Consider the following 24,954-nt stretch of genomic DNA (forward strand, 5'->3'; position numbering starts at 1 on the left):
ATACTTTCTGTAGAGCAGACTCGTTTGGCCATAGGTATAATGAATTTATTATCACTCTTTGTATGTTACCCATCCAAAGAAGATGAAATTTTGACAACACAAGACACTACAATTGATTGAATTTCTCACACCAATCGGAAAATGAAGGTGGGGTGGGAGCTGAATGAAGAAGCTCTTCATACAGTATCAGTGTAAGGATTAGGCCAACCTTTTTTTCCTGTTGTGGTTTTACCAAACTATTGCTGAACACATGCTGTCGCACATACACTTGCTCCCAGGAGTGACAGCAAAACTGGGAACGATGGCTTAATTCTTTGTTTTAAAACAAAGTTAGTGATAGCAAGATGTATAAGGTTGAAAACCATTGGTTTAAAAGCAGTTGTTCAGAAGCTTCCTTACACAGTTTCAGCAAATGTGCTTAGAACTTCATCTGAATATAAGACTTCTGTAGATGAGCTGGCAATTTGGTCTCCATTCAGATTGTAGGATTAAGTGGGGCAGTGAATGAGCGTATCAGCTAATGCCAATCAAGGCTCTGATCCTGAAGCGGTCATATCTGAGTTTATATGGAGTCCTCTTGATTTAATGGGAAGGACAGCCTGCCATTTGCAAGTACACAATCCAGTGTTGTGATTTGAGGTTGACTGAATGCGTGCATTGGCAAATGAACAGGCACCAATATCTCACTGCATAAATGCCCACATATGACTGCAAAACTGATACTTTTCTCCTAAACTGAGCCATTAGGTATTTGTGTGTCTGACCTTTTAATCCTAAGCGTGCAAGAGATTAGTCTCATCACAAATTCTTATGGGTGGGAAGAAACTAATGATATTGTACACCAAGGTTCAGACATGGATGTACTGCTACTACATGAAAGGTGTCCTCCATGGAAACCAGACATTTCTGCTCTGGTAAATTCCACCACTTAAAAACCCCCAAAAACTCAATAAAAATAAACATCCCCACCTTCCCACTTTGTTTCAATGACTTGTATGTAGTATCAAAGTGCTCTATGCCATAAAGCTATCTTTGCCCTTCACTAGAGATATTTTACTTATAGATTATCAACAGGAATTTAGGTTAATTTAATAGAAAAAAAAATATGGAATAACATTGATTTTGGACAGTATCAATTACAACAGAACTACTCTATTTTACAAATAACAACTGAACATTTTCCACATGTACAGTATTTTTTTCAGTAAAAATTAATTTGGATTTAACAATGTGTCAGGTTTTTTAAAAGAAAATAGCTATCAATTTCTTCCCTATAATAGCATTAGAGGCATTTGCAAGTATCCAAACAAATTCTTTACAATCCATTACACAATTCAATCTCAATTATGAATATATATCTATATATTTTATATCAATAATATTAAACTTTGAAAGCATTAAGTTCTAGTTAATAATGTTATATTGAGAAATGAGCCTCCTTACATGTTACCAGTGTTTTCTGATTTTTTAGCATATACATTACTCTTTTTTATGCAAACCAAGAGGAACAGTATCTTTTGAATTTGTTCAAACAGGAACAATGGTGGATTTTTTAAAAAGTTTATTTGAAAAAGCTTTGACAATTTTTTAATTGTCAAATTAATTAAAATTTTTAATTATCAAATAAAATAAAAAACCTAGCATATTTGTTAATGAGCTAGCTGTTTAAAAAACAAATCTATATGACCTAAAAAACATTTTTGCAAAGCATATATACATACTTCATGTGATACAAAAAACAGCACACAGAGGAAGAAAGAAAGAAATGTGTTTAGAAATGATCTTTCGTTTGGTTGGTTGGTTTTAGTACTGTTTAAAAAGGTGCAGAACTTAGTTTTACAATGTTTCTGATTCCTTCAGGGACTCATTTCCTTAAGTTCCCCCCATCTCTATATATAGCACAAAAAAGACTGCTGCAAACATTTTTGTGTTGTTTAGTTTTAATTCATGTAAACTTGTGTTGCATTCTTGAAACACTCTTTAAACATCTTGAAGGGGAAACAAGTAGAAAAAAAAAAAGGTAAGAAAAAGGATCTTCAGAAGAACAGGAATAATCCTAAAGTTGATGGGAAATCAAATAATGAGTTAAACTGTAATTTTGGCATCAAATGCTTTGGTCGCACAATACTGACTCTGTGATCCTGGATGCTCAGCTTTAAACACCCAGTTATTAAAGGTAGGTGTGTTGTAGTTTTTCCATTTAAGTTCCAACAAACAGTTCACCATCTCCCCAGGCAAAGAGGAGGGAGAGAGAGAGGTGGCTTGCTTCCCCCCTCCATTTTTTTTTTTTTTAAAAAAACCTTTTTCAGTAATATGGATTAATCTATAAGTCTACAGGAGCAGGAGGACTCTGGGAGGTGTCAGTTCACCCCTTATGTGTACATGTTCTGCAACACAGTTGCTGAAGCACTTTCCGCTGGCACAGATTGTTCTTTTTCACCAGCATACAGAATCCTCCCTCGGCCCAGGACTCTTCCGTGGCTTCCAGAGGGCAGCGATAAGAGGAGGGGAAGTTGAAGATTTGGAGAGCATGTTGTGTACAATGGAGGAAGGTTTAATTGGTCAGACAGGCAGATTTGGTTGAAGAGACCATTCAGAAGTAGGAAATTTGGTCCATCAAAAGTAATTTCAGTCAACAGCATTTTTTTTTTCCAGGAAGAAATATTGTGTGGTCCGACAGGAAATGATTGGCATCCATTTGTGAAAAGGAAAAATAGATTAGAAAGAGAATAATTAGAAAACAGTGATATTTACAGCAAAGGAGGTTTTTTTTTCCTCAGTTTTTATGAAACAAAAGAATAAAACAGTCAAATCACAGGAAAAGAATAAAACATTCTCAACAGAAATGCAAATCCTATAGAATGAGTTAGGCACGTAACCAGTGCTTGATTGTCAGGCAGTAAAATGAGACCCTCCACACCTGGTAACTTACAGAACAAAAAGTCGTCTTTATTTTCCTTGGCTACCCTAGACTGTGGGGAGCATGTGGTAGTATCCAGTATGGTGCACTGCAATTGCCTTACGGCCCACATGCCAATGATCCCTTCCCATGGCAATTGCACAGGGAAGAGTGGGGGAAACAGCAGTGAGATGGAGCATTCTTGGTCTTGGGCAACTACACATGTATCCAAAGCAAGCATACAGGCCCATGAGTTGAGAAATAATACTAGGTCGCACAATTTTGGTATAACCTCTCTGACTTGGATACTGCAACAGTGCGCAGGACCTCCTCAATTCTGTTCAAGACTAAGTTTTGTAGGACATCAATACATCGTATTTCTGTGCATTTTGCTCTAATGCCACTTCACATCTGAATTCATGTTCATCAACAGTATTTACACTGGGGGAAGAGCAGAGCATTTGTTTGCATGTGGCAAAAAAAAGCACTATATAAAATGTCAAAGATAAAGGTGGGAATTTCAGGCATACACACTTCCTTCACCTGAACTCTTTCTGCTGTACATAGACTAAGAAAGCAACAACTTCCACCCTCAGTGATATTTCTTTCTACAAACTCTCTGGAGTCACTTGAGATTGTATGTTGTACTGGTTTTGGCTGGGATAGAGTTAATTTTCTTCATAGTAGCTAGTATGGGGCTATGCTTTGGATTTGTGAACCAAAACAGTGTCGGTGATAACATAGGGATGTTTTAACTATTGCTGAACAGTGCTTACACAGAGTCAAGGTCATCTCTGTTTCTCACTCTGCCCTGCCAGCAAGTACGCTGGGGGTGCACAAGAAGTTGGGAGGGGACACAGCTGGGACAGCTGATCCCAAATGACCAAAGGGATATTCCATACCATATGATGTCACACTCAGCATATAAAGCTGGGGGAAGAAGAAGGAAGGGGGGGACATTCAGAGTGCTGGCGTTTGTCTTCCCAAGTAACCGTTACGCATGATGGAGCCCTGCTTTCTTGGAGATGGCTAAACACCTGCCTGCCGATGGGAAGTAGTGAATGAATTCCTTGCTTTGCTTGCGTGTGCAGCTTTGCTTTCCCTATTAAACTGTCTTTATCTCAACCCACGAGTTTTCTCACATTTACCCTTCTGATTCTCTCCCCCATCCCATTTGTGGGGAGTGAGTGAGCAGCTGTGTGGTGCTTAGCTGCCTACCAGGGTTAAACCATAACACATGTACAAATGAGGACAGATTTATCCTAGCATATTAAATACCAAACTGATATGTCAAATGTTTGCACTGCAGTATTGAACTGCAATATATTACTGAGACTATGGTTGCCCAAAAGCTCATAACATTAAACTTGGGTTTCATTTATCTATCTATATCTGACCTTCTCTGGACTAGTTCTAGATTACAGTGACACTTTTTCTAATGTCCTGATATGAAAAGGTCTCATGACTGGTTTACTTCTGTACCTGTAATATAACTTTACAGTGGACAGGATACTTTTCAAAGTTTGAAGGCCTAAAAACCATCAGGAGCTGTAAAAGTCCACAGAAACAAGACTCAGCCCTGCCTCTCTCTCTCTCTTTTTTTTTTTTTTCTTTTTTTTTTTAAATAAAGCTCTTATTAAATCCAGATGGAGTGAGCTGGACCCAAGAGTCAATGTTAGCTTTTACTACTTTTGATATTGGATATTTTTCACACTTTTTAACACCAGGCTTTGTTCTGGTATGATTTTCCTGTTGGACTGTACTAGTTGGACTGCATTGACAAGTAATTCACATAGCAACACTTTTAGGGAAGCATGACATTATCTAAGTGTTTGTGTAACTGTGATGTTTGAAAGGAATGAATAGTAGTGAATAATTAAGCCAATCCTTTCCAGTAAGAATATCTTGGTTGCTTCAGAGAACTTGAAGAAAGTTCAAGTCTCTATCACAAATCGAGTGCTTCCTATTCAAAATCCTTTTTTCCTCTTGCTACCCATTCACATCATTCAAGCAATAGTACAGATAAGTAAAAATTATTTTAAGTATCAGCATTTTCACAGTTTAAAATGGCAAAATAGATAAATGTGATTCTATTGACAGTACACTAGAGTCTTCATATAAAAATTTTTTAAAAGTCATTGCTTTCAAAAGAACAGATAATGAAGGAAAAGTAGGTTGTTGCAGGGGGGAATTATTTTTTGAAAATTCAGGTAAAGTGTGACTAATCCTATTAATACACACTAATGTAGTTTTCTCCTTTTCATAAACCTTAAAACATTAAGAAATAATGTTGACCTCAGAACAAGAATATAACAAGAGAAAGACTGAACCAACCCAATACATATAAAAGAAGAAGCTGGAAGTGATAAAATGGATCTTTTCAGAGAATTGCACTCACCATCCTTGCAGATTGTTCCCACTACGCAGACACCAGTGTCTAGGTTAAAGCCACTTGGACAGCTCGTACAGTTTCTGTCTCCTTGACCGCTGCAATCCAAACAGCTGGCATCACACCTGAAAGATAGCAGCAGAGGTTGGCCTTATGGCCATTCACCAAATGCAAGAGTTCCCAAGATACCTCTTGTTTACTGCAAAGGACTTGTTTGCTGTTTCCAACTGTATCAGCTGCTATAATAAATCATAACAACAACCACCACCACCACCTACTCCTGCAACCCAGTCCTGCTTCTTTCTTCCAACCACTCTTTATTCACACTTTTTTTATTAAATAGATGCATTACTCTAGCATTTTGGAATTATGCAGAAGTAATCAACAAAGATATTAAATGGATTGTGTATCCATGCAAGGATGAGCTCAAAGCCACAGGATGGAAAGGACTGGCCTGCTGCCCAGTCCTTTCATCACCCTTCTGGCTGCATCATATTTTGTGTATTGATTGGGTTTTTTTGTGGAAAAATCTAACAAATTGTGATTCCGTTCCTGCCCTGAACTCAACGCAAGCCAATAATAAATGATTCCAAAGGACCTGTAGTATTTGTTTAAGGAAAAACAAAATAGAAAAAAAAATGTCCCTTCTTTGTTTAGCACAACCTTGTCCAAGACTTATCCACCCATTTGTACACTGAGTCAGACGAGCTATTCTGGACACCAGCCTGATATTATATTTGTGTCATGTTTGTGTGTGCAGCTGAACAGCTGAAATGGTCCTTATGAATAGCAATTAACTTGCAGTTAAAAAAATCTGAGTTTGACTTTTTTGGTTTGTTATTGAGAAACACAGCTCCTCTGCTAGATCTGTAAATTCTACATTCCTATGCATATCTACTCAGATTCTCACTACAAGCTTTTTAAAGTGAAGGACACACATGTATGCACAAGAAAAAAAAAAACACTTTTTAAAGACCTGCATGAATAAAGTAAATAAAGTAAATAAATAAATACCCTTTTCCTTCATTTGCTTAGTATGCAATATATTTTCCCTATTTTTTATGTCAGCAGTTTTATGTTCTCATAACTATTATTTATCTTTTCGTACACAATAATAACTAATATGCTGCCAAATATTAGAGATGTATATTAGCCACTGAAGAACTGATCATACCTTTTGCAGGTTTTGTATCTACTTTCAGTAGAATGATCAAGGTAATAACCACTACTACAGGATTGCACACATCTTCCATCTTCCATAAAATAACCCTGTGTGCAGTTTATACAAGCATCTACTCCAGCACCTTAAACCAGAGAGAAAATACACTGCATTACTGGCTAGTTCCTACTATTGTCTAACAGACACCATCTCTAACTGTAACAAAACCTTATCATAATTTTAGAAGCCATGTTCTACTTAACTTACTTCCTTTCTGCCGCTACATATTGCAAACAGGAATATCAAGCAATAAAGATACACGGTTAGAATAAACTACATAATTTCAGTATATCTTTTTCTGAAAGAATAGGATATTGGTAGTTCTAAAGCTGTCACAAAATCTATCAATCATTCCTTTTTTCCAGAAAGAAAATGGAGGGCATGATTGGAAATTAGAATGAGCTCCATTAAAAGCAAAGAAATGAATGTATGCGCACTTTCAACTAGAAAATGTAGATTCTCATATTAGCTGAAAGTCTGCCATACTTAAAATATATTAAAGAACTACCAAGAGAATAAAGATTTTACATGTCAGGAATCATGCTGTACTGAAACTATGTATAGTAAAATAAAATCAGAGGTAAAAATATAGAGGAAAGAAAAAAATGCAAATAAATGTCAGGGAGGTACCTGCACACGTCGCACAGGAATGGTGACATGGTTCACATTCCCTACCATTATGATATTTTCCTTCTTCACAGTGGATAGCACATTTGGTGCCATGCAAACTATTGTAAAAAGGAAAAAAGCACAGTGCTTGAGCTCTGAGCAGATAACAGCAACAGAAGACAAGAAGCTCATTCACAAATCAGTAGTTCTCTTTTATTAAAAGAAGAACTCAAATATTAGGGTTCACCAGCTTCTTTCATTGGTCGTATTTTATAAATTTAGAGACGGTAATCACTTCAAGTGCAGTTTTGCCTATGGTGAAATACAACAGTTGTTTACAAAGTCATAGTAAATACCACCAAGTAGTAGAGGACAGAAAAAAATAAACAATGCCAAAGAATACTGAAAAAATCAGGCATGTAAAACACAATTGCCCATGAGGAATTTGGCACAGGGGTAGAACCACTGCATTAAAAAAAAAAATGCTAAAGGACTTGTTAACAAGATCTCATGCTTGCTTCTCTTGAAAGACCAACAGCATCTCCTGATACCATGCTACAGCACAGGCTAAGAATAGATTCACAATGAAGGTAACCACCTCTTTCTGCAATAGCAGCTTTCTTTCAAATGTCTTAACTGAATACCAGTTCTGCATAGGTTGGGAGATTTGTCAAGATTACAGCTAGAAGTATTCTGCCTGCAGGCACTTCTGAGTGATAGTACAAAATAGTGAGTAACAGAAAAAAGGATAGCATAAAGAGTCACATTTCCATGCTTCTCTCTAAGTAGCTTTCATGTTATAAGGTGCTTAGAGCAGGGGGTGTTTCTTAAGCTAGGACTTCTCTGACATGTTTGCCATCTTCTGTGGAATCTCAGCTTTCATCCAATTTAGCCATATCTCTCAAAATGCCCTGTAGCTCTAGGGAGTACCACCAAAAGCGGATGTTAATCTTCTCTTACAGACTGGATCCAATAAAAGTTGTGTGTGCTCAGCACCACTGGAAATTTTCAGAAGTGCATATGATCCCAGTTTGGAAAGAAAAATAGTTTAAATTAGTAATTCAACAAATGCAGCAAAACCTGCTTGATTATTATTTTTCCTCACCCACACATCTCAAAGTACTTTACAAGGCAGGTAGAATTAGCATGCTTTTTACAGATGGAAAAAAACCTAACAATTTGCCCAAGTTTAGTTAATGGGCTAATAACAGGATCAGAACTCAAATCCAGGTCTCCCAAGTCCCATCCAGTGCCCTGCCCATAGATAACTCTGCCAAGAAAGTGCAGCAAGTGTTGAACAACTGGGGAATATGAAATGAATGTCCTGCAAGGCTCCATTTATTTGTCACACCCACACAGTATTCTTCATAAAAATGACCAAAAACAGTCTCAGCTTGCTAATATTGCCCAAGAAAACATGAAATTTGGGTTCTTCTCAGGTGTTTTTTTTTCCTTCAGTTTCTCTTTCTCTTCTCATGCAGAATAGGCTTGTCTCCTTTCTTCAGTGTTGCTACAAGCTAATGTTTGTGTTAATTGACAGGGAAGTACATAATCTCATTTCCTGAGAAATAAAGAAAATGTGGGCATAGCTTTTTTTTTTTTTTGAGAGGCCATGTCCTATAAAGTTGCAAAGTTGTAATCTTGTGTCTTCTGATATATTTTGCCTATTGTAGGAACTTCTAAATTGCTACTTTACTAATCTGATTTCTCAGATACACAGAACACCATGCTGAGTCTGTTAAAGTTCTCCAAAATCTTAATATGGATTGCAAATTTAATTCCATTTTAAGAGGGAAGTAGATACTCCTATTTCACAGGAAGTGTAAATAGACTGATGTTCTGATTTGATTCCATGCTTTCCTTCCCATTAGATCATACTTCCTCTTTAAAGGGTCACTTTTAAAAAATAGATATATTTGTAATAAAAATTGTGCAGGCACTTAAAAAAAAATCTAAATGCAACGTAAATACACAGAAATGAAAATTCCTTTACAAAATTTAAAGGAATCTAGCTATCAATGTTGTGGAAACAACATTAAGCTTTTACTAACTGAACGATGAAAATCCACTTTGACAGAGGGTAAAAGCTCAATGTTAAAACATTCATAGAATATCTGTATTCTGAAAGAACCCCTACAGATACTGAATACTAATTTCATATTTTTAGTGGCATAAAGCCAGAATACAGTCCTTTATGAATTTTATAAGATTTTTGACCTTTGCTGCTTGGAACAAAAGATAATTCATTCATTGTCCTGGTTCCAGCTGGGACAGAGTTAACTTTCTTCCCAGTAGCTTGGGGGTGTGCTATGTTTTGGGTTTGGTGTGAAAGGAGCGTTGATGGACCATTGATGCTTTGGCTGTTGCTGGGTGGTGCTTGCACCGGGAGGGGGGAGCACAGCCGGGGTGGTGGACCGAGCTGGCCAATGGGGTATTCTATACCATGTGACATCATGCTCAGTATAAAAACCAGGTGTGTGAGGGGGCTCGCCCCCCGTTTGTGACACGCGGTCGGCGGGTCGGTGAGCAGTTGCATTGCGCATTGCCCGCTTTGTGTATTCTGTTATTGTTGTTGTTCTTGTTGTTATTACTGTTCTACTTAGTTTTATTTCAATTATTAAACTGTTTTTATCTCAACCCGGGAGCTTTTCCTACTTGTGCCCTCCCAATTCTCTCCCCCATCCCACCGGAGCTGGGGGGTGATCGAGCGGCTGCATGGGGTTTATTTTTGCTGGCTGGGGTTAAACCACGACAGTCCTTTTTGGCACCCAACGTGGGGCAGTGAAGGGCTGAGATAACGACAGATTAATTAGAACATATTAAGGAATTTATATCTATTAACATATTAATTTATTATGCGCCATGCTCCTGTTCTTGCTGTACCTGTTAAAGATTGGTGTTGGGTTTTGTAGTCTGCTGTGCTCTGCAGTGATTAATGATGTTTTGCCTGGGAGATTTGTTACTAAAACGCTGGCATTGGGGGTTATTTGGTATTTGGGATTTGTAATGAAGCCATTACTGTATTTCGGGTACCACCTCATGGAAACCATTAGCAATATTACCTCTTCCTCCGAGAGATTATTTATGGAGGAAATACAGAATGGCACCCTCACTACCTTTCTCTATGATGTCATTTCCTTTGTTAAAATAACTTGCCAGTACCTTGAACATCCCTGGGTAGTTAAGATACATCTATTGGTACTCCTTGGGAATATTGTTTTGGTTTTATCCAAGGTTAGTAAGCAATTCAAGAATGTCATCCAGAGATCTGCCCCAAAGCTAGATAGTTATGAGTGGCAGGGTGAGTGGGATAGCATGGGCAAATGCCTAGGACGGTGGGCACCCCCAGTGTTCTGGAACTTTACCCCTGAGCAAGTGCAGAATCCTGAAAAATTAGTAGAATATTTGGAAGAACTATGCTGTCACCCTGGCCATCCTAGGGAGATGCAAATCACTACAATGTGCTGGGGGCCTGGCCCACGCCTACCGAGCCCTGTTTAACACCACTCAGAACCCCCAAGGGGAAGGAAACGTCTCTGCATCTGATGACAAAGCAACAGGCCCTGTGGCTCCCTCACCCCCCAGGGCAAGCACAGCGGCTCCCTCACCCCCCAGGGCAGGCACGGCAGCTACTCCACCCCCTGCGACAGAGAACCAACCCATGACGGTATCAGTCGCCCCTATACAAAAAAGAAAATGCACAAGAAAATCAGCTCGTTTAGTAAGGGATGAAGATGAACCAGGGCCATCACGAGAACAGGAGGAGGAGGAGGCAGAACCCGTAAATGAGATGGTGACCACCCGATCCCTATCTCTGGGTGAGCTGCGAGATATGCGAAAAGACTTCAGCCGTCGTCCAGGCGAGCACATTGTCACCTGGCTGCTCCGATGCTGGGATAACGGGGCCAGTAGCCTGGAAGTAGAGGGTAGGGAAGCCAAGCAGCTGGGATCCCTTTCTAGGGAAGGGGGCATTGACAAAGCAATTGGACAAGGGGCACAAGTCCTCAGCCTCTGGAGGCGACTCCTGTCAGGTGTGAAGGAAAGGTATCCCTTCAAGGAAGATGTTATATGCCACCCAGGCAAGTGGACCACCATGGAGAGAGGTATCCAGTATCTGAGGGAATTGGCCATGCTGGAGGTGATTTATGATGACCTGAACAACGAGCAGTTATCCAGAGACCCAGATGAAGTCAAATGCACGTGACCCATATGGCGGAAGTTAGTACGGAGCGCACCAGCGTCACATGCAAACTCATTGGCAATAATGACCTGGAGAGATGGAGAGGAACAAACAGTGGATGAACTGGCTGGCCAACTCCGGCAATATGAAGAAAGTCTCTCTTCCGCCCTACGGGCCTGTGTCTCTGCTGTGGAGAAACTGTCTCAAGAGGTCCAGCAACTCAAAGACGATATGTCCTGCTCCCCACCTGCATGGGCCAGTGTCTCAGCCATTAGGAGCAAGCGTCCCTCTGCTCAAGAGAGGAGACATCGTGGGTACACACCCCAGGGCACCCTGTGGTTTTACCTGCGTGACCACGGAGAGGACATGAGGAAGTGGGATGGAAAACCTACCTCAGTCCTACAGGCACGGGTACATGAGTTGCAAGGGAAAACAACCACAAAAGGGGGTTCTTCCAGGAAAACTGCTGCTCCAGTCTCCAGTGAGTTCCCCAGGCAGAGTAGAAGGGCTGATTCCACTTCCGACCTTAACAAAGGGACTTCTGACTCATACTTACAAGAAGTGGATAGCGAATATGATGACCAGGACTAGAGGGGCCCTGCCTCCAGCCAGGTGGAGGAAAGGGACAACCGGGTTTACTGGACTGTGTGGATTCGATGGCCTGGCACATCAGACCCACAGGAGTATAAGGCTCTCATAGACACCGGTGCGCAGTGTACCCTGATGCCATCAGGCTATAAAGGGGCAGAAACCATTTGTATTTCTGGAGTGACAGGGGGATCCCAAGAGTTAACTGTATTGGAGGCCGAAGTGAGCCTGACCGGGAATGAGTGGCAGAAGCACCCCATTGTGACTGGCCCAGAAGCTCCATGCATCCTTGGCATAGACTACCTCAGGAGAGGGTATTTCAAGGACCCAAAAGGGTACCGGTGGGCTTTTGGTATAGCTGCCCTGGAGACGGAGGAAATTAAACAGCTGTCCACCTTGCCTGGTCTCTCGGAGGATCCTTCTGTTGTGGGGTTGCTGAAGGTCCAAGAACAACAGGTACCAATCGCCACCACAACAGTGCACCGGCGGCAACACCGCACCAACCAAGATTCCCTGATTCCCATCCATGAGCTGATTCATCGACTGGAGAGCCAAGGAGTGATCAGTAAGACTCGCTCACCCTTTAACAGTCCCATATGGCCAGTGCGAAAGTCTAATGGAGAGTGGAGACTAACAGTAGACTACCGTGACCTGAATGAAGTCACGCCACCACTGAGTGCTGCCGTGCCGGACATGCTAGAACTCCAATACGAACTGGAGTCAAAGGCAGCCAAGTGGTACGCCACAAATGATATCGCTAATGCGTTCTTCTCAATCCCTTTGGCAGCAGAGTGCAGGCCACAGTTTGCTTTCACTTGGAGGGGCGTCCAGTACACCTGGAACCGACTGCCCCAGGGGTGGAAACACAGCCCTACCATTTGCCATGGACTGATCCACACCGCACTGGAACAGGGTGAGGCTCCAGAACACCTGCAATACATTGATGACATCATCGTGTGGGGCAACACAGCAGAGGAAGTTTTTGAGAAAGGGGAGAGAATAGTCCAAATCCTTCTGAAGGCCGGCTTTGCAATAAAACAAAGTAAGGTCAAGGGACCTGCACAGGAGATCCAGTTTTTAGGAAGAAAATGGCAAGATGGAGGTCGACATTTCCCAATGGATGTGATTAATAAAATAACAGCCATGTCCCCACCAACTAGCAAAAAGGAAACACAAGCTTTCTCAGGCATTGTGGGCTTTTGGAGAATGCATATCCCAAATTACAGCCTGATCGTAAGCCCTCTCTATCACGTGACTAGTTAGAAGAATGATTTCACATGGGGCCCTGAGCAAAAACAAGCCTTTGAATAAATTAAATGGGAGATAGTTCAGGCAGTAGCCCTTGGGCCAGTCCTGGCAGGACAAGATGTAAAGAATGTACTCTACACCGCAGCCGGGGAGAATGGCCCTACCTGGAGCCTCTGGCAGAAAGCACCAGGGGATGCTTGAGGTCGACCCTTAGGGTTCTGGAGTCAGGGATACAGAGGATGCGAGGCCCGCTATACTCCAACTGAGAAAGAGATATTGGCAGCATATGAAGGGATTCGAGCTGCTTCGGAAGTGGTTGGTACTGAAGCACAGCTCCTCCTGGCACCCCGACTGCTGGTGCTGGGCTGGATGTTCAAAGGGAGGGTCCCCTCTACACATCATGCAACCGATGCTACGTGGAGTAAGTGGGTCGCACTGATCACACAAGGGGCCCAAATAGGAAACCCCAGTCGCCCAGGAATCTTGGAAGTGATCACGAACTGGCCAGAAGGCAAAGGTTTTGGAATATCCCCAGAGGAGGAGGTGACGCGTGCTGAAGAGGCCCCACTGTATAATAAACTACCAGAAAATGAGAAGCAATATGCCCTGTTCACTGATGGGTCCTGTCATCTTGTGGGAAAGCATCGGAGGTGGAAGGCTGCTGTATGGCGTCCTATAAGACAAGTCGCAGAAACTGCTGAAGGAGAAGGTGAATCGAGCCAGTCTGCAGAGGTGAAAGCCATCCAGCTGGCCTTGGATATTGCTGAAAGAGAAAAATGGCCAGTACTTTATCTTTATACTGACTCATGGATGGTGGCAAATGCCCTGTGGGAGTGGTTGCAGCAATGGAAGCAGAACAACTGGCAGCACAGAGGTAAACCCATCTAGGCTGCCACATTGTGGCAAGATATTGCTGCCTGGGTAGAGAACCTGGTTGTAAAAGTACGTCACGTAGATGCTCACGTACCCAGTTGTCGAGCCACTGAAGAACATCAAAACAACCAGCAGGTGGACCAGGCTGCTAAGATTCAAGTGGCTCAGGTGGATCTGGACTGGCAACATAAGGGTGAATTATTTATAGCTCGGTGGGCCCATGACACATGCAACATGTAGATGGGCTCATGACCAAGGGGTGGACTTGACCATGGACGCTATTGCACAGGTTATCCATGAATGTGAAACTTGCGCTGCAATCAAGCAAGCCAAGCGAGTAAAGCCTCTTTGGTATGGAGGACGATGGTTGAAGTATAAATATGGGGAGGCCTGGCAGATTGATTATATCACACTCCCACAAACCCGCCACGGCAAGCGCTATGTGCTCACCATGGTGGAAGTAACCACAGGATGGCTGGAAACATATCCCGTGCCCCATGCCACCGCCCGGAACACCATCCTGGGCCTTGAAAAGCAAGTCCTGTGGCGACATGGCACCCCAGAAAGAATTGAGTCAGACAACGGGACTCATTTCCGAAACACCCTCATAGACACCTGGGCCAAAGAGCATGGCACTGAGTGGGTATATCACATCCCCTACCATGCACCAGCCTCTGGAAAAATTGAACGATACAACGGGCTGTTAAAGACAACACTGAGGGCAATGGGTGGTGGGACATTCAAGCATTGGGACACACATTTAGCAAAGGCCACCCGGTTAGTCAACACTAGGGGATCTGTCACTCGAGCTGGCCCTGCCCAATCCAAACCCTTACGTACTGTAGATGGGGATAAAGTCCCTGTCGTGCATATGAGAAATATGCTGGGGAAGACAGTCTGGGTTACTCCTGCCTCTGGCAAGGGAAAACCCATCCGTGGGATTGCTTTTGCTCAGGGACCTGGGTGCACTTGGTGGGTGATGTGAAAGGATGGGAAGTCCAGTTTGTACCTCAAGGGGATTTGATTTTGGGTGAAAATAGCCAATGAACTGAATTGTATGATGTTAGTTATTACATAGTACTGTATGTCATCACTTTTATGGTTACCATATGCCATATTAACAGTATTACAGTAAGAATCACCCAGATTAATTTAGGATGAACGCCGATGAAACTGAGCAAGGTGCAACGATGATAGAACCGGACGAGCGCCCAGAACTGGCCTCCGCATGCAAGAGCCCAACACCACACACCATCTCTCCTGCCCTGCAAGACTGTTATGACAGGTGGAACCCGAAGTCATGGACTAAATGAACTCAACGGACATTTTAGAGGGATGGCCCATGGACTAAGGGAATGATATCTCTGTGTGTGTATATATCAAAAGGCAGGAAAAGTAGTGGTGGCTAATTGGAATGTATGGGAAAATGTGAGACCTGGGCATGATGTAGATGGTATAGAATAAGGGGTGGATATTGTCCTGGTTTTGGCTGGGACAGGGTTAACTTTCTCCCCAGTAGCTTGGGGGGTGTGCTGTGTTTTGGGTTTAGTGTGAAAGGAGCGTTGATGGCCCATTGATGCTTTGGCTGTTGCTGGGTGATGCTTGCACCGGGGAGGGGGAGCACAGCCGGGGTGGTGGACCGAGCTGGCCAATGGGGTATTCTATACCATGTGACATCATGCTCAGTACAAAAACCAGGTGTGTGGGGGCACTCGCCCCCCCCCCCCGTTCGTGACACGCGGTCGGTGGCTCGTAAGCCTCTTCCGGTATTTGTGTTTAGTTACATCCATCGTTTCCTTACCTTAGGCCATGTGTGCATTCTGTGCAGATTTGGAATTCAGCACATATCTTACAGTTTTCACTGCATTTTCGGCAAACAATCTTATCTACAAAGGAAAAAAAAGAAAACATCCCAGAAAACCCTGGTCAGTTATATTTCATAAAATTACAGGTAAATTACTACATGACTTATTGCTTTCTAGCTTGACATCAGGAATGGAAGCAGCAAGCTACGCTAAAATAGCTATATTCTGCTATCATTAGATTTTCTCATCAAGCACCAAATGGTTTAAACTATTTCTAAACATTTGAAGTAATAGTTGTATCCTTACAAAAGAATCATGCTTTGATGTTGATAAAAACCCTTCATAATTGTATTTAATGTAGATTAACTATTTATAATATGGAATTATACAGTATTTTCATTTAACGGTGATATACAGTGATGAATGCAAATGTGTTCCAGTGACCCTCCTGCAATTTACCTCTTATGCCTTCCATACAAGCAACCTGTCCTGTCTTACCTGATTTGGTGTTCAAGGACACACCTGCATGAACACTTCTGATGTTAACAAAATGAAGACATAAATTACTTAAGACCTGTCTTTTCATCTCAAAGCCTCCCTACTTGAAGGGATCTCTCTCCCTTTCTGTCTTCAGACAGACTACCTTTTGAAATACTGTAGTGGGTTAGCCTTGGTTAACAGCCAAACTCTCACCCAGCTGCTCACTCACACCACACACCCCCCAAGCAGGACAGAGGGGGAGAAAATAGGAAGAACAAGAACAAGAATGCTCATGGGTTGAGATAAAGACAGGGAGATCACTTACCAATTACCATTGCAGGCAAAACAGACTTGACTTGAGGAAAATTAACTTAATCTATTGCCAATTAAAATTAAAAATTAATTACTAATTCAGATAGTGGAAACAAAAAGACAAACATTAAAACAACACCTTTCTTCCCCCTTTTCCCAGGCTCAACTTCACTCCTGACTCCTCTACTCCCCTGAGCAGCATGGGGGTGGGGGGGAGACTATGGTCAGTACATAGCGGTCTCTCTGATGTTCCTTCTTTTCCACACTTATATTCTGCTCCGGCATGGGTTCTCCATGGGCTGCAATCCAGTCAGGAAAATCTGCTCTGCTGTGGGTTCTCCATGGGTGGCTGTTCCTTCAGGAATATCCATCTGCTCCGGCATCGGTCCTCCATGGGCTGTACAAAATATCTGCTCTCCCATGGAGCACCACCTCCTCCTCTTTCTCTGACCTTGGTGTTCCCTCTGTTGTTTCTCACTCTCTTTGTTCCCTCTTCTTCTTACCATCCAGCATTTTCTACCCTTTCTTAAATATGTTTTCACAGAGGTGCCATAAACTTTGCTGATTGGCTCAACTTTGGCCTGCGGTGGGGTCATTGCCCAGCCAGTTGAAACCAGCTGTGTCTGGCACAGGGCAGCCCCTTACCTCTTCTCACAGAAGCCACTCTGGCAGCCTCCCCACTACCAAAACCTTGCCACATACACCCAATACAGTTGCAGTGCCATGTATCTCTCTGAGAAGAAAAACTTGACGTTCCTATTTAATCCTAAATTTTCATCTATCCATCTTGATTGGGTGGAAGGGAATTACCTTCACTGTAGTTTTCCACAGTGAAAGTGGAAAAAAAACCCTAGTACCTGCTCTTGCTAATCCTTGAAAATGAACACACAGTTTCATGATACGGAAAGCAAAAAGTTAGGTATCCAGTTGAACAAAGCTCTCAAGCACATATTTATCTTTTAAGCATGTGTCTAAAGCTAACTGAAGTCTCTTCTGTGTGCACAAGGTCTTGATGGTGCCACAGCATTTAAGTTTGGGGGAATAGGGAATGCCTCATGTTCAGAATTTGGGTGCTGCCCATCCCTTTCTGGAGTAGTGATAACCCATTCTGTCCTACAGCTGACTTGTTCTTGAACTGCCCTTGTTCTGCTACTGTTACTCCCAGCCACAAGCAGAAAAGATATCCTACCACAAAGCATGATTTTTAAAATCAAGGCAGATTCCCAGGTTATTTTTTGAGGAGGTTATTGATCACACTTGGCATCTAACAACTTATTAAGAGAAGTAGGATAAGAGATAAATACATCAACATACACCTTCCTTGCTTGTAAGTATTCCAGCAACCTTCCCAGACCAAATTCTGTAGCCCACAATAAAGAAACAATAAGAAACACTAACTCTTATCCAGGTAAAACCCATCGGGGCAGTTGGTAATACAGCTATTGGTTGCTTCATTCAGGTAGTAGCCAGATTTACAGGTCATGCACTGGTCACTATGGCTTCCAACACAGGTCTCACAATTGGGTGAGCATTTTTTACAGCGTTTCTTGTCTGCATTGTAGTGACCAGGTGGGCAGGTCGAAACACAGATCCTGCAGACAGCAGGGAAGAGAAGGTAGAGTTGTTAATGAAATAGCCTGCCACCAAATTCCTGGACCATGACTGCAACGCAGAAGTATTTCTCAGCATTCCTGCTTTTCTAATGATCACATGTATACTAGAATGTAATCCTCCCAAGCATTGCATCAATCTGCCTCTTCTCTTATAGGCTGTTTTGTTTTCCTACAGCATATGCTATCTCACTGGCAAATGCCTTGTCAGACAGTCATATGGTATCATTTTTAACCATCTACATCTCTTCCTATCTTGTACAAACTCAATCACAGAAGCTGTAGTAGCTATCACAGTTATATATATAGCCACCTTATGAAAAATAATCAAGAGATGAGGAAATAATCAGGGAAGGGTGTTTGAAAGCTGATTAGCTATTTTTTTCCAACTCCTAAGAAAAACTGTCAAATTCAGAGGAAAATAAATTATCCATGGCTGCAGCAAAGAGAAGAGGAAAGGAATTTATGATATACACCAAGGAATCTACGAAGTAAAGATTTTTCTCTTGGTCCTACCGTGTGTTGTTCTTAGATTTGTAGTAGTAGTGCAGACAGTCAGTACAATGATCTGGTCCTGGCCCATCACACCCTACTTTACTGCATTCTGCATTGCAGGGACCTATAATAAAACCAAAAATCCGGGGGGTGGGGGGGTGGGGGGAACGAACACTTCTCATTCAGTACTTAGTACCCTTTAAAACACAGTATTTTAACGCAGAATGCAATTATTCTGTTTCCCTATGTAATCTGAAGTCCAAATAGTAATTTGGCTCCACTGAAAAGACAAGGATTTTAGTATCTGAAGACTTTTGCAGATCTGGGCCTCAGTAACTACCCACAGTGATTTATAATATTTTAGCAAGCATGGCATCCACTATAGAATCTATCAGAAACTATTTCTGGATCCAAACATATGCTTTCCTAATGAGTAACAAATAATTTTGATTTTTATTCAGAGATGTTCAAAGGCTTCTGGAATTCATAATAAGAAATTATTAGCAACATCATCTTCACAAGCAGGTCAACATAAATGACAAACGATTAGCAGCTACTCTGGTTACTGAGTGGGTGACAATTGGTCTAGGCAGCTACCATAACCAAAGTGAACCAGCCCCCAGGGTCCAGACTACCTTCCCTCTGTGCTGCTACATGCCTTAGCTAACTAATCTTCCATCTCACCTGAACCTCATGTTTACAGTTTTCAAATAGGTCCTTTCAGCTAAGGGAGGAGAGGACTGTTGACTCCTGCCTTTACATATGGGGAACAGGGCATGCGGGTAAACTCATAACTATTTTAGGATCATTGCTCTCAGGTGAATGAAATGCTTTGAGTTTGCCAGCCCCCTCAAGATTCCTCTTAACATCAGGCAAACTTGAAGTAAAGTGAGCTTATTTCATACAACAAAAGCATAAGAAGTTAGCAACCTTTACATCAGAGGTACAAGTTACACGTTGTTGATATTATAGCACATATGCAAGCTGAGGTAACTGTCTTTAGGTGATTCACATAGTTCCCTAGAGCTGGGATCCAGTCTTTTACATTAAACCTCAAACCCTGCTCTTCACTTTCCCTGCAATAAGTGGCCAAGGCTCTGAATCTCTCTCCCAACTCTGTAATTTCTGTTAACCTATTTTCTCCTCCATCTTCCCCTTCTACAGTATGGTGATGATGACTGAAATGGACACCAGACATCTATCCAGTCCATGCCTGAATAGCTCTCTTCCTTCCAAACACTTTCTTTTCCTTCTAAAAGCTTTCTATGGAAAACAGCAGAGATGTATAAGATAAAGTTATTCATATATACATGTGTTTGTGTGCATGTATATATATTTTCATATATATTTATATATACATATACAAAAACCAGTGCATTCTTCATAGTATGTTAACTGTACTGTAAAATTCTATAACTCTATGCTTACAAACTCATAAGGGTAATATATATATATATAAAACTTTAAATAATGAAACAAATAATTCTGATTGTAATTTAAGAAACAATTTCACTCAACTCCCACTACTCCCATCCCCCTATGAGAAAAACCTGATGTAACTTTTTTTTTAGTAGACGTTCTGTCAGCACCATGTTTTAGCCTCAGAATATTAATTTTTCTATATATAATTACTATAAATCCTGCATAATTATTATCAGTTGTGCCACTGCAATTCTAACTAATTAAATGAAATATAAATATAACTTTGTTCTTCTAGTCAGAGAAAATCCATGAAAGGTTCATTATATTGATTATGGATATTGTTTCTGTTTGACTAATATTAGTTATTTAATTCAAAATAAATTTATTAGTTTATTTTACTATTTCAGCACCATGTAATTGTTTCCCAGATAAGACAGACCATAGACCCTGCTGTGGGATCAGAATCCTAGTCTTGAATTAATGCAAAAAGACAAAGAGGCACAAAATATAGAAGAGGGAACATATCAAGTAAGCAAGCCAGGAGTCTTGACAATATCTGATCATATATTGACAATACAAAGTCCTATGACAAAAAAAATTTATATATGCAGAGTCTCAAGTTACTCCTTCAACCCACTATGCATTCAACAAATGCACAATCAGAGTAAATGAATGATACTTCAAAGAACGTACCTGAATAGTCATCTGCTCCATAATCTTCTATAGGGACTTGGAGCAGACTAGAGCGCACTCTTTCCACTTTTGGAAAATCATTTCTTGGTGAGTAAGGCTGGATGGATGTTCCATACAGTACTAAGGACCATTCTTTCAATTTGCCTAAAAGTTAAATATTTAAAATCTAGTTTTACAAACCATTCATATGGTGTTCAGCAAGGTGAGTTTTTGCTCCAGATTTCACTTTTCCTCATAACATTAATTATCCAGTTATTATTATTTGAGATCTTTTAGCTAACTAGCTATATATTCAGAATTCTGACTTAAGGAAGGGGTTACATTTTGTTTAATACTCAAGAGTATTTTCAGGTTTAATTTGCACAATGAAAATATTTCAATAAATAAGCATATATCCACACATTTTATAATTGTCCTGGTTTTGGCTGGGATAGAGTTAAATTTCTTCCTAGAGCTGTGTTTTGGATTTAGTATGAGAAGAATGTTGATAACACACTGATGTTTTCAGTTGTTGCTAAGTACCCTGATAGTCAATGACTTTTCAGCTTCCCATGTTCTACCAGCACAAGAAGCTGGGAGGGAGCTGGGAAGGAGCATAGCCAGGACAGCTGGCCCAGCTGGCCAACGGGGTATTCCATACCATATGACATCATGCTCAGTATATAAATAGGAGGCATGGTCCAGGAAGTAGCAATCGGGTTTTTTTGGGTATCGGTCATCGGGTGGTGAGCAATTGCACTGTGAATCACTCACTTTCTATATTCTATCATCATTATTACTATTATTATTATTATCCTCTTCCTTTTCTGTTCTATTAAACTGTCTTTATCTCAATCCACAAATTTTACTTTTCTTTTTTCTGATTCTCTCCCCCATCCCACTGTGGTAGGGGGGAGCGAGCGAGTGGCTTTGTGGTGTTTAGCTGCCTGCTGGATTAAACCACGACAGTCATTTTTAGTGCCCAACGTGGGGCATGAAGGGTTGAGATAACGATAGATCTGACCAAAGCGTGTTAAGGCAAAATTGGTTATAAGCATTCATTATATTGGTTTAATAGTCGCTGGTCACAATGTTGATTTATTGGCTCTCAAAATTGTGGGGCGGGCTCTCAATGTTGGGTTATGTAATACCTTACTTGCAGTACGTATTCCCTGTTGTGCTGTTTATCACTGCTCGGAACTGGGTCAGGGTTATCATTTTGCTGCACTGTGTAACACTGTTTTATGATATGATAAAATTATTGGTCGTGAGCCTAATCTGGTATCTGTACTCAGCATCGCCGTCATCTCTGTACCTCGGGAGCCAGGTCTCGGAAACTATTAACAATTAAACTCTTTACCTTTTCTCCTCAGAGAACCAATTTATGGGGGAGACAGCAGGGGACAATTTCCCCCACTTGTTCATCTTCCCTTTTATATCTCCAGAAAATCCTTTTTCTTCTATCCTCTTCATGAAGCACTCCACAATATTCCCTGAATATCCTTGGGATGTTCAAACAAGCATGTTCCTATTCCTATGTCTCCTGAATGTAGTTCAGGTCTTGTTTAGGGTTAAAAAACTATTTAGGAAAATCATCCAGAGATCAACCCCCGCAACAGGCACTGCGGCTACTCAAACCTCTGTGACAGGCACTGTAGCTACTCCAATCCCTGCGACAGGCACTGTTGCTACTCCGACCCCCACGACAGGCACTGCAGCTACTCAAACCCCGGTGACAGGCACTGCAGCTACCAAAACCCTGGCGACAGGCAGTGCAGTTACTCTAACCCCGGTGACAGGCACTTCAGCTATTCCAACCCCGGCGACAGGCACTTCAGCTACTCAAACCCCAGCAATAGTCACTGCAGCTGAACAAGAGAGCCAACCTTTGCCGGTATCAGTCGCCCCTATACAAAAGAAGAAATAGACAAGAAAATCAGCTCGTTTAGTAAGGGATGAAGATGAACCAGGGCCATCACAAGAACAGGAGGAGGAAGAGGCAGAAGCCATAAATGAGATGGTAACCACCTGATCCCTATCCCTGAATGAGCTGCGAGATATGCGAAAAGATTTCAGTCGTCGTCCAGGTGGTCTCTCGGAGGACCCTTCTGTTGTGGGGTTGCTGAGGGTGGAGGAACAACAGGTGCTGATCGCTACCACAATGGTGCATTGGCAGCAATATCGCACCAACCGAGACTCCCTGATTCCCATCCATAAGCTGATTGGTCAACTGGAGAGCCAAGGAGTGATCAGCAAGACTCACTCACCCTTTAACAGTACCAAATGGCCAGTGCGGAAGTACAATGGAGAGTGGAGACTAACAGTAGACTATCGTGGCCTGAACGAAGTCACGCCGCCACTGAGTGCTGCCGTGCCGGACATGCTAGAACTTCAATACGAACTGGAGTCAAAGGCAGCCAAGTGGTATGCCACAAGTGATATCGCTAATGCCTTCTTCTCAATCCCTTTGGCAGCAGAGTGCAGGCCACAGTTTGCTTTCACTTGGAGGGGGGTCCAGTACACCTGGAACCGACTGCCCCAGGGGTGGAAACACAGCCCTACCATTTGCCATGGACTGATCCACACCGCACTGGAACAGGGTGAGGCTCCGGAACACCTGCAATACATTGATGACATCATTGTATGGGGCAACACAGCAGAGGAAGTTTTTGAGAAAGGGGAGAGAATAGTCCAAATCCTTCTGAAGGCCGGTTTTGCCATAAAACAAAGTAAGGTCAAGGGATCTGCACAGGAGATCCAGTTTTGAGGAATAAAATGGCAAGATGGACGTCGTCAGATCCCAACGGACGTGATCAATAAAATAACAGCCATGTCCCCACCAACTAGCAAAAAGGAAACACAAGCTTTCTTAGGCATTGTGGGCTTTTGGAGAATGCATATTCCAGATTACAGTCTGATTGTAAGCCCCATCTATCAAGTAACTTGGAAGAAGAACGATTTCAAATGGGACCCTGAGCAACAACAAGCCTTTGAACAAATTGAACGGGAGATAGTTCATGCAGTAGCCCTTGGGCCAGTCCGGGCAGGACAGGATGTAAGGAATGTGCTCTATACCGCAGCCGGGGAGAATGGCCCTACCTGGAGCCTCTGGCAGAAAGCACCAGGGGAGACTCGAGGTCGACCCTTAGGGTTCTGGAGTCGGGGATACAGAGGATCCGAGGCCCGCTATACTCCAACTGAGAAAGAGATATTGGCAGCATATGAAGGGGTTCGAGCTGCTTCGGAAGTGGTTGGTACTGAAGCACAGCTCCTCCTGGCACCCCGACTGCCGGTGCTGGGCTGGATGTTCAAAGGGTGGGTCCCCTCTACACATCATGCAACCGATGCTACGTGGAGTAAGTGGGTCACACTGATCACACAACGAGCCCAAATAGGAAACCCCAGTCGCCCAGGAATCTTGGAAGTGATCACGAACTGGCCAGAAGGCAAAGGTTTTGGAATATCCCCAGAGGAGGAGGTGACGCGTGCTGAAGAGGCCCCACTGTATAACAAACTACCAGAAAATGAGAAGCAATATGCCCTGTTCACTGATGGGTCCTGTCATCTTGTGGGAAAGCATCGGAGGTGGAAGGCTGCTGTATGGCATCCTATAAGACAAGTCGCAGAAGCTGCTGAAGGAGAAGGTGAATCGAGCCAGTTTGCAGAGGTGAAAGCCATCCAGCTGGCCTTGGATATTGCTGAAAGAGAAAAATGGCCAGTACTTTATCTCTATACTGACTCATGGATGGTGGCAAATGCCCTGTGGGGGTGGTTGCAGCAGTGGAAGCAGAACAACTGGCAGCGCAGAGGTAAACCCATCTGGGCTGCCGCATTGTGGCAAGATATTGCTGCCCGGGTAGAGAACCTGGTTGTAAAAGTACGTCACGTAGATGCTCACGTACCCAGTTGTCGAGCCACTGAAGAACATCAAAACAACCAGCAGGTGGACCAGGCTGCTAAGATTCAAGTGGCTCAGGTGGATCTGGACTGGCAACATAAGGGTGAATTATTTATAGCTCGGTGGGCCCATGACACATGCAACATGTAGATGCGCTCGTGATCGAGGGGTGGTCTTGACCATGGACACTATTGCACAGGTTATCCATGGATGTGAAACATGCGCTGCAATCAAGCAAGCCAAGCGAGTAAAGCC

At 42.3% G+C, this 24,954-nt stretch overlaps 1 protein-coding gene across 1 annotated transcript in view; it reads right to left on the reverse strand.

Annotated features, from left to right (window-relative positions):
* Positions 1–2,365: 2,365 nt before the first annotated feature.
* The window catches only part of LOC142075098 (proprotein convertase subtilisin/kexin type 5-like), a 307,009-nt gene continuing 284,420 nt past the window's right edge, over positions 2,366–24,954 (reverse strand). Inside the window, exons 14-21 of the mRNA XM_075136116.1 lie at positions 20,823–20,966; positions 18,729–18,831; positions 18,001–18,194; positions 15,807–15,891; positions 7,138–7,235; positions 6,463–6,592; positions 5,298–5,413; positions 2,366–2,481 (exon numbers count right to left, since the gene is read on the reverse strand). Coding sequence (XP_074992217.1) covers positions 2,366–2,481; positions 5,298–5,413; positions 6,463–6,592; positions 7,138–7,235; positions 15,807–15,891; positions 18,001–18,194; positions 18,729–18,831; positions 20,823–20,966 — 986 coding nt within the window. The remainder of the gene's footprint in view (positions 2,482–5,297; positions 5,414–6,462; positions 6,593–7,137; positions 7,236–15,806; positions 15,892–18,000; positions 18,195–18,728; positions 18,832–20,822; positions 20,967–24,954) is intronic.

This window comes from Calonectris borealis, chromosome W, assembly GCF_964195595.1.
Source record: "Calonectris borealis chromosome W, bCalBor7.hap1.2, whole genome shotgun sequence".
NCBI lineage: Eukaryota > Metazoa > Chordata > Aves > Procellariiformes > Procellariidae > Calonectris > Calonectris borealis.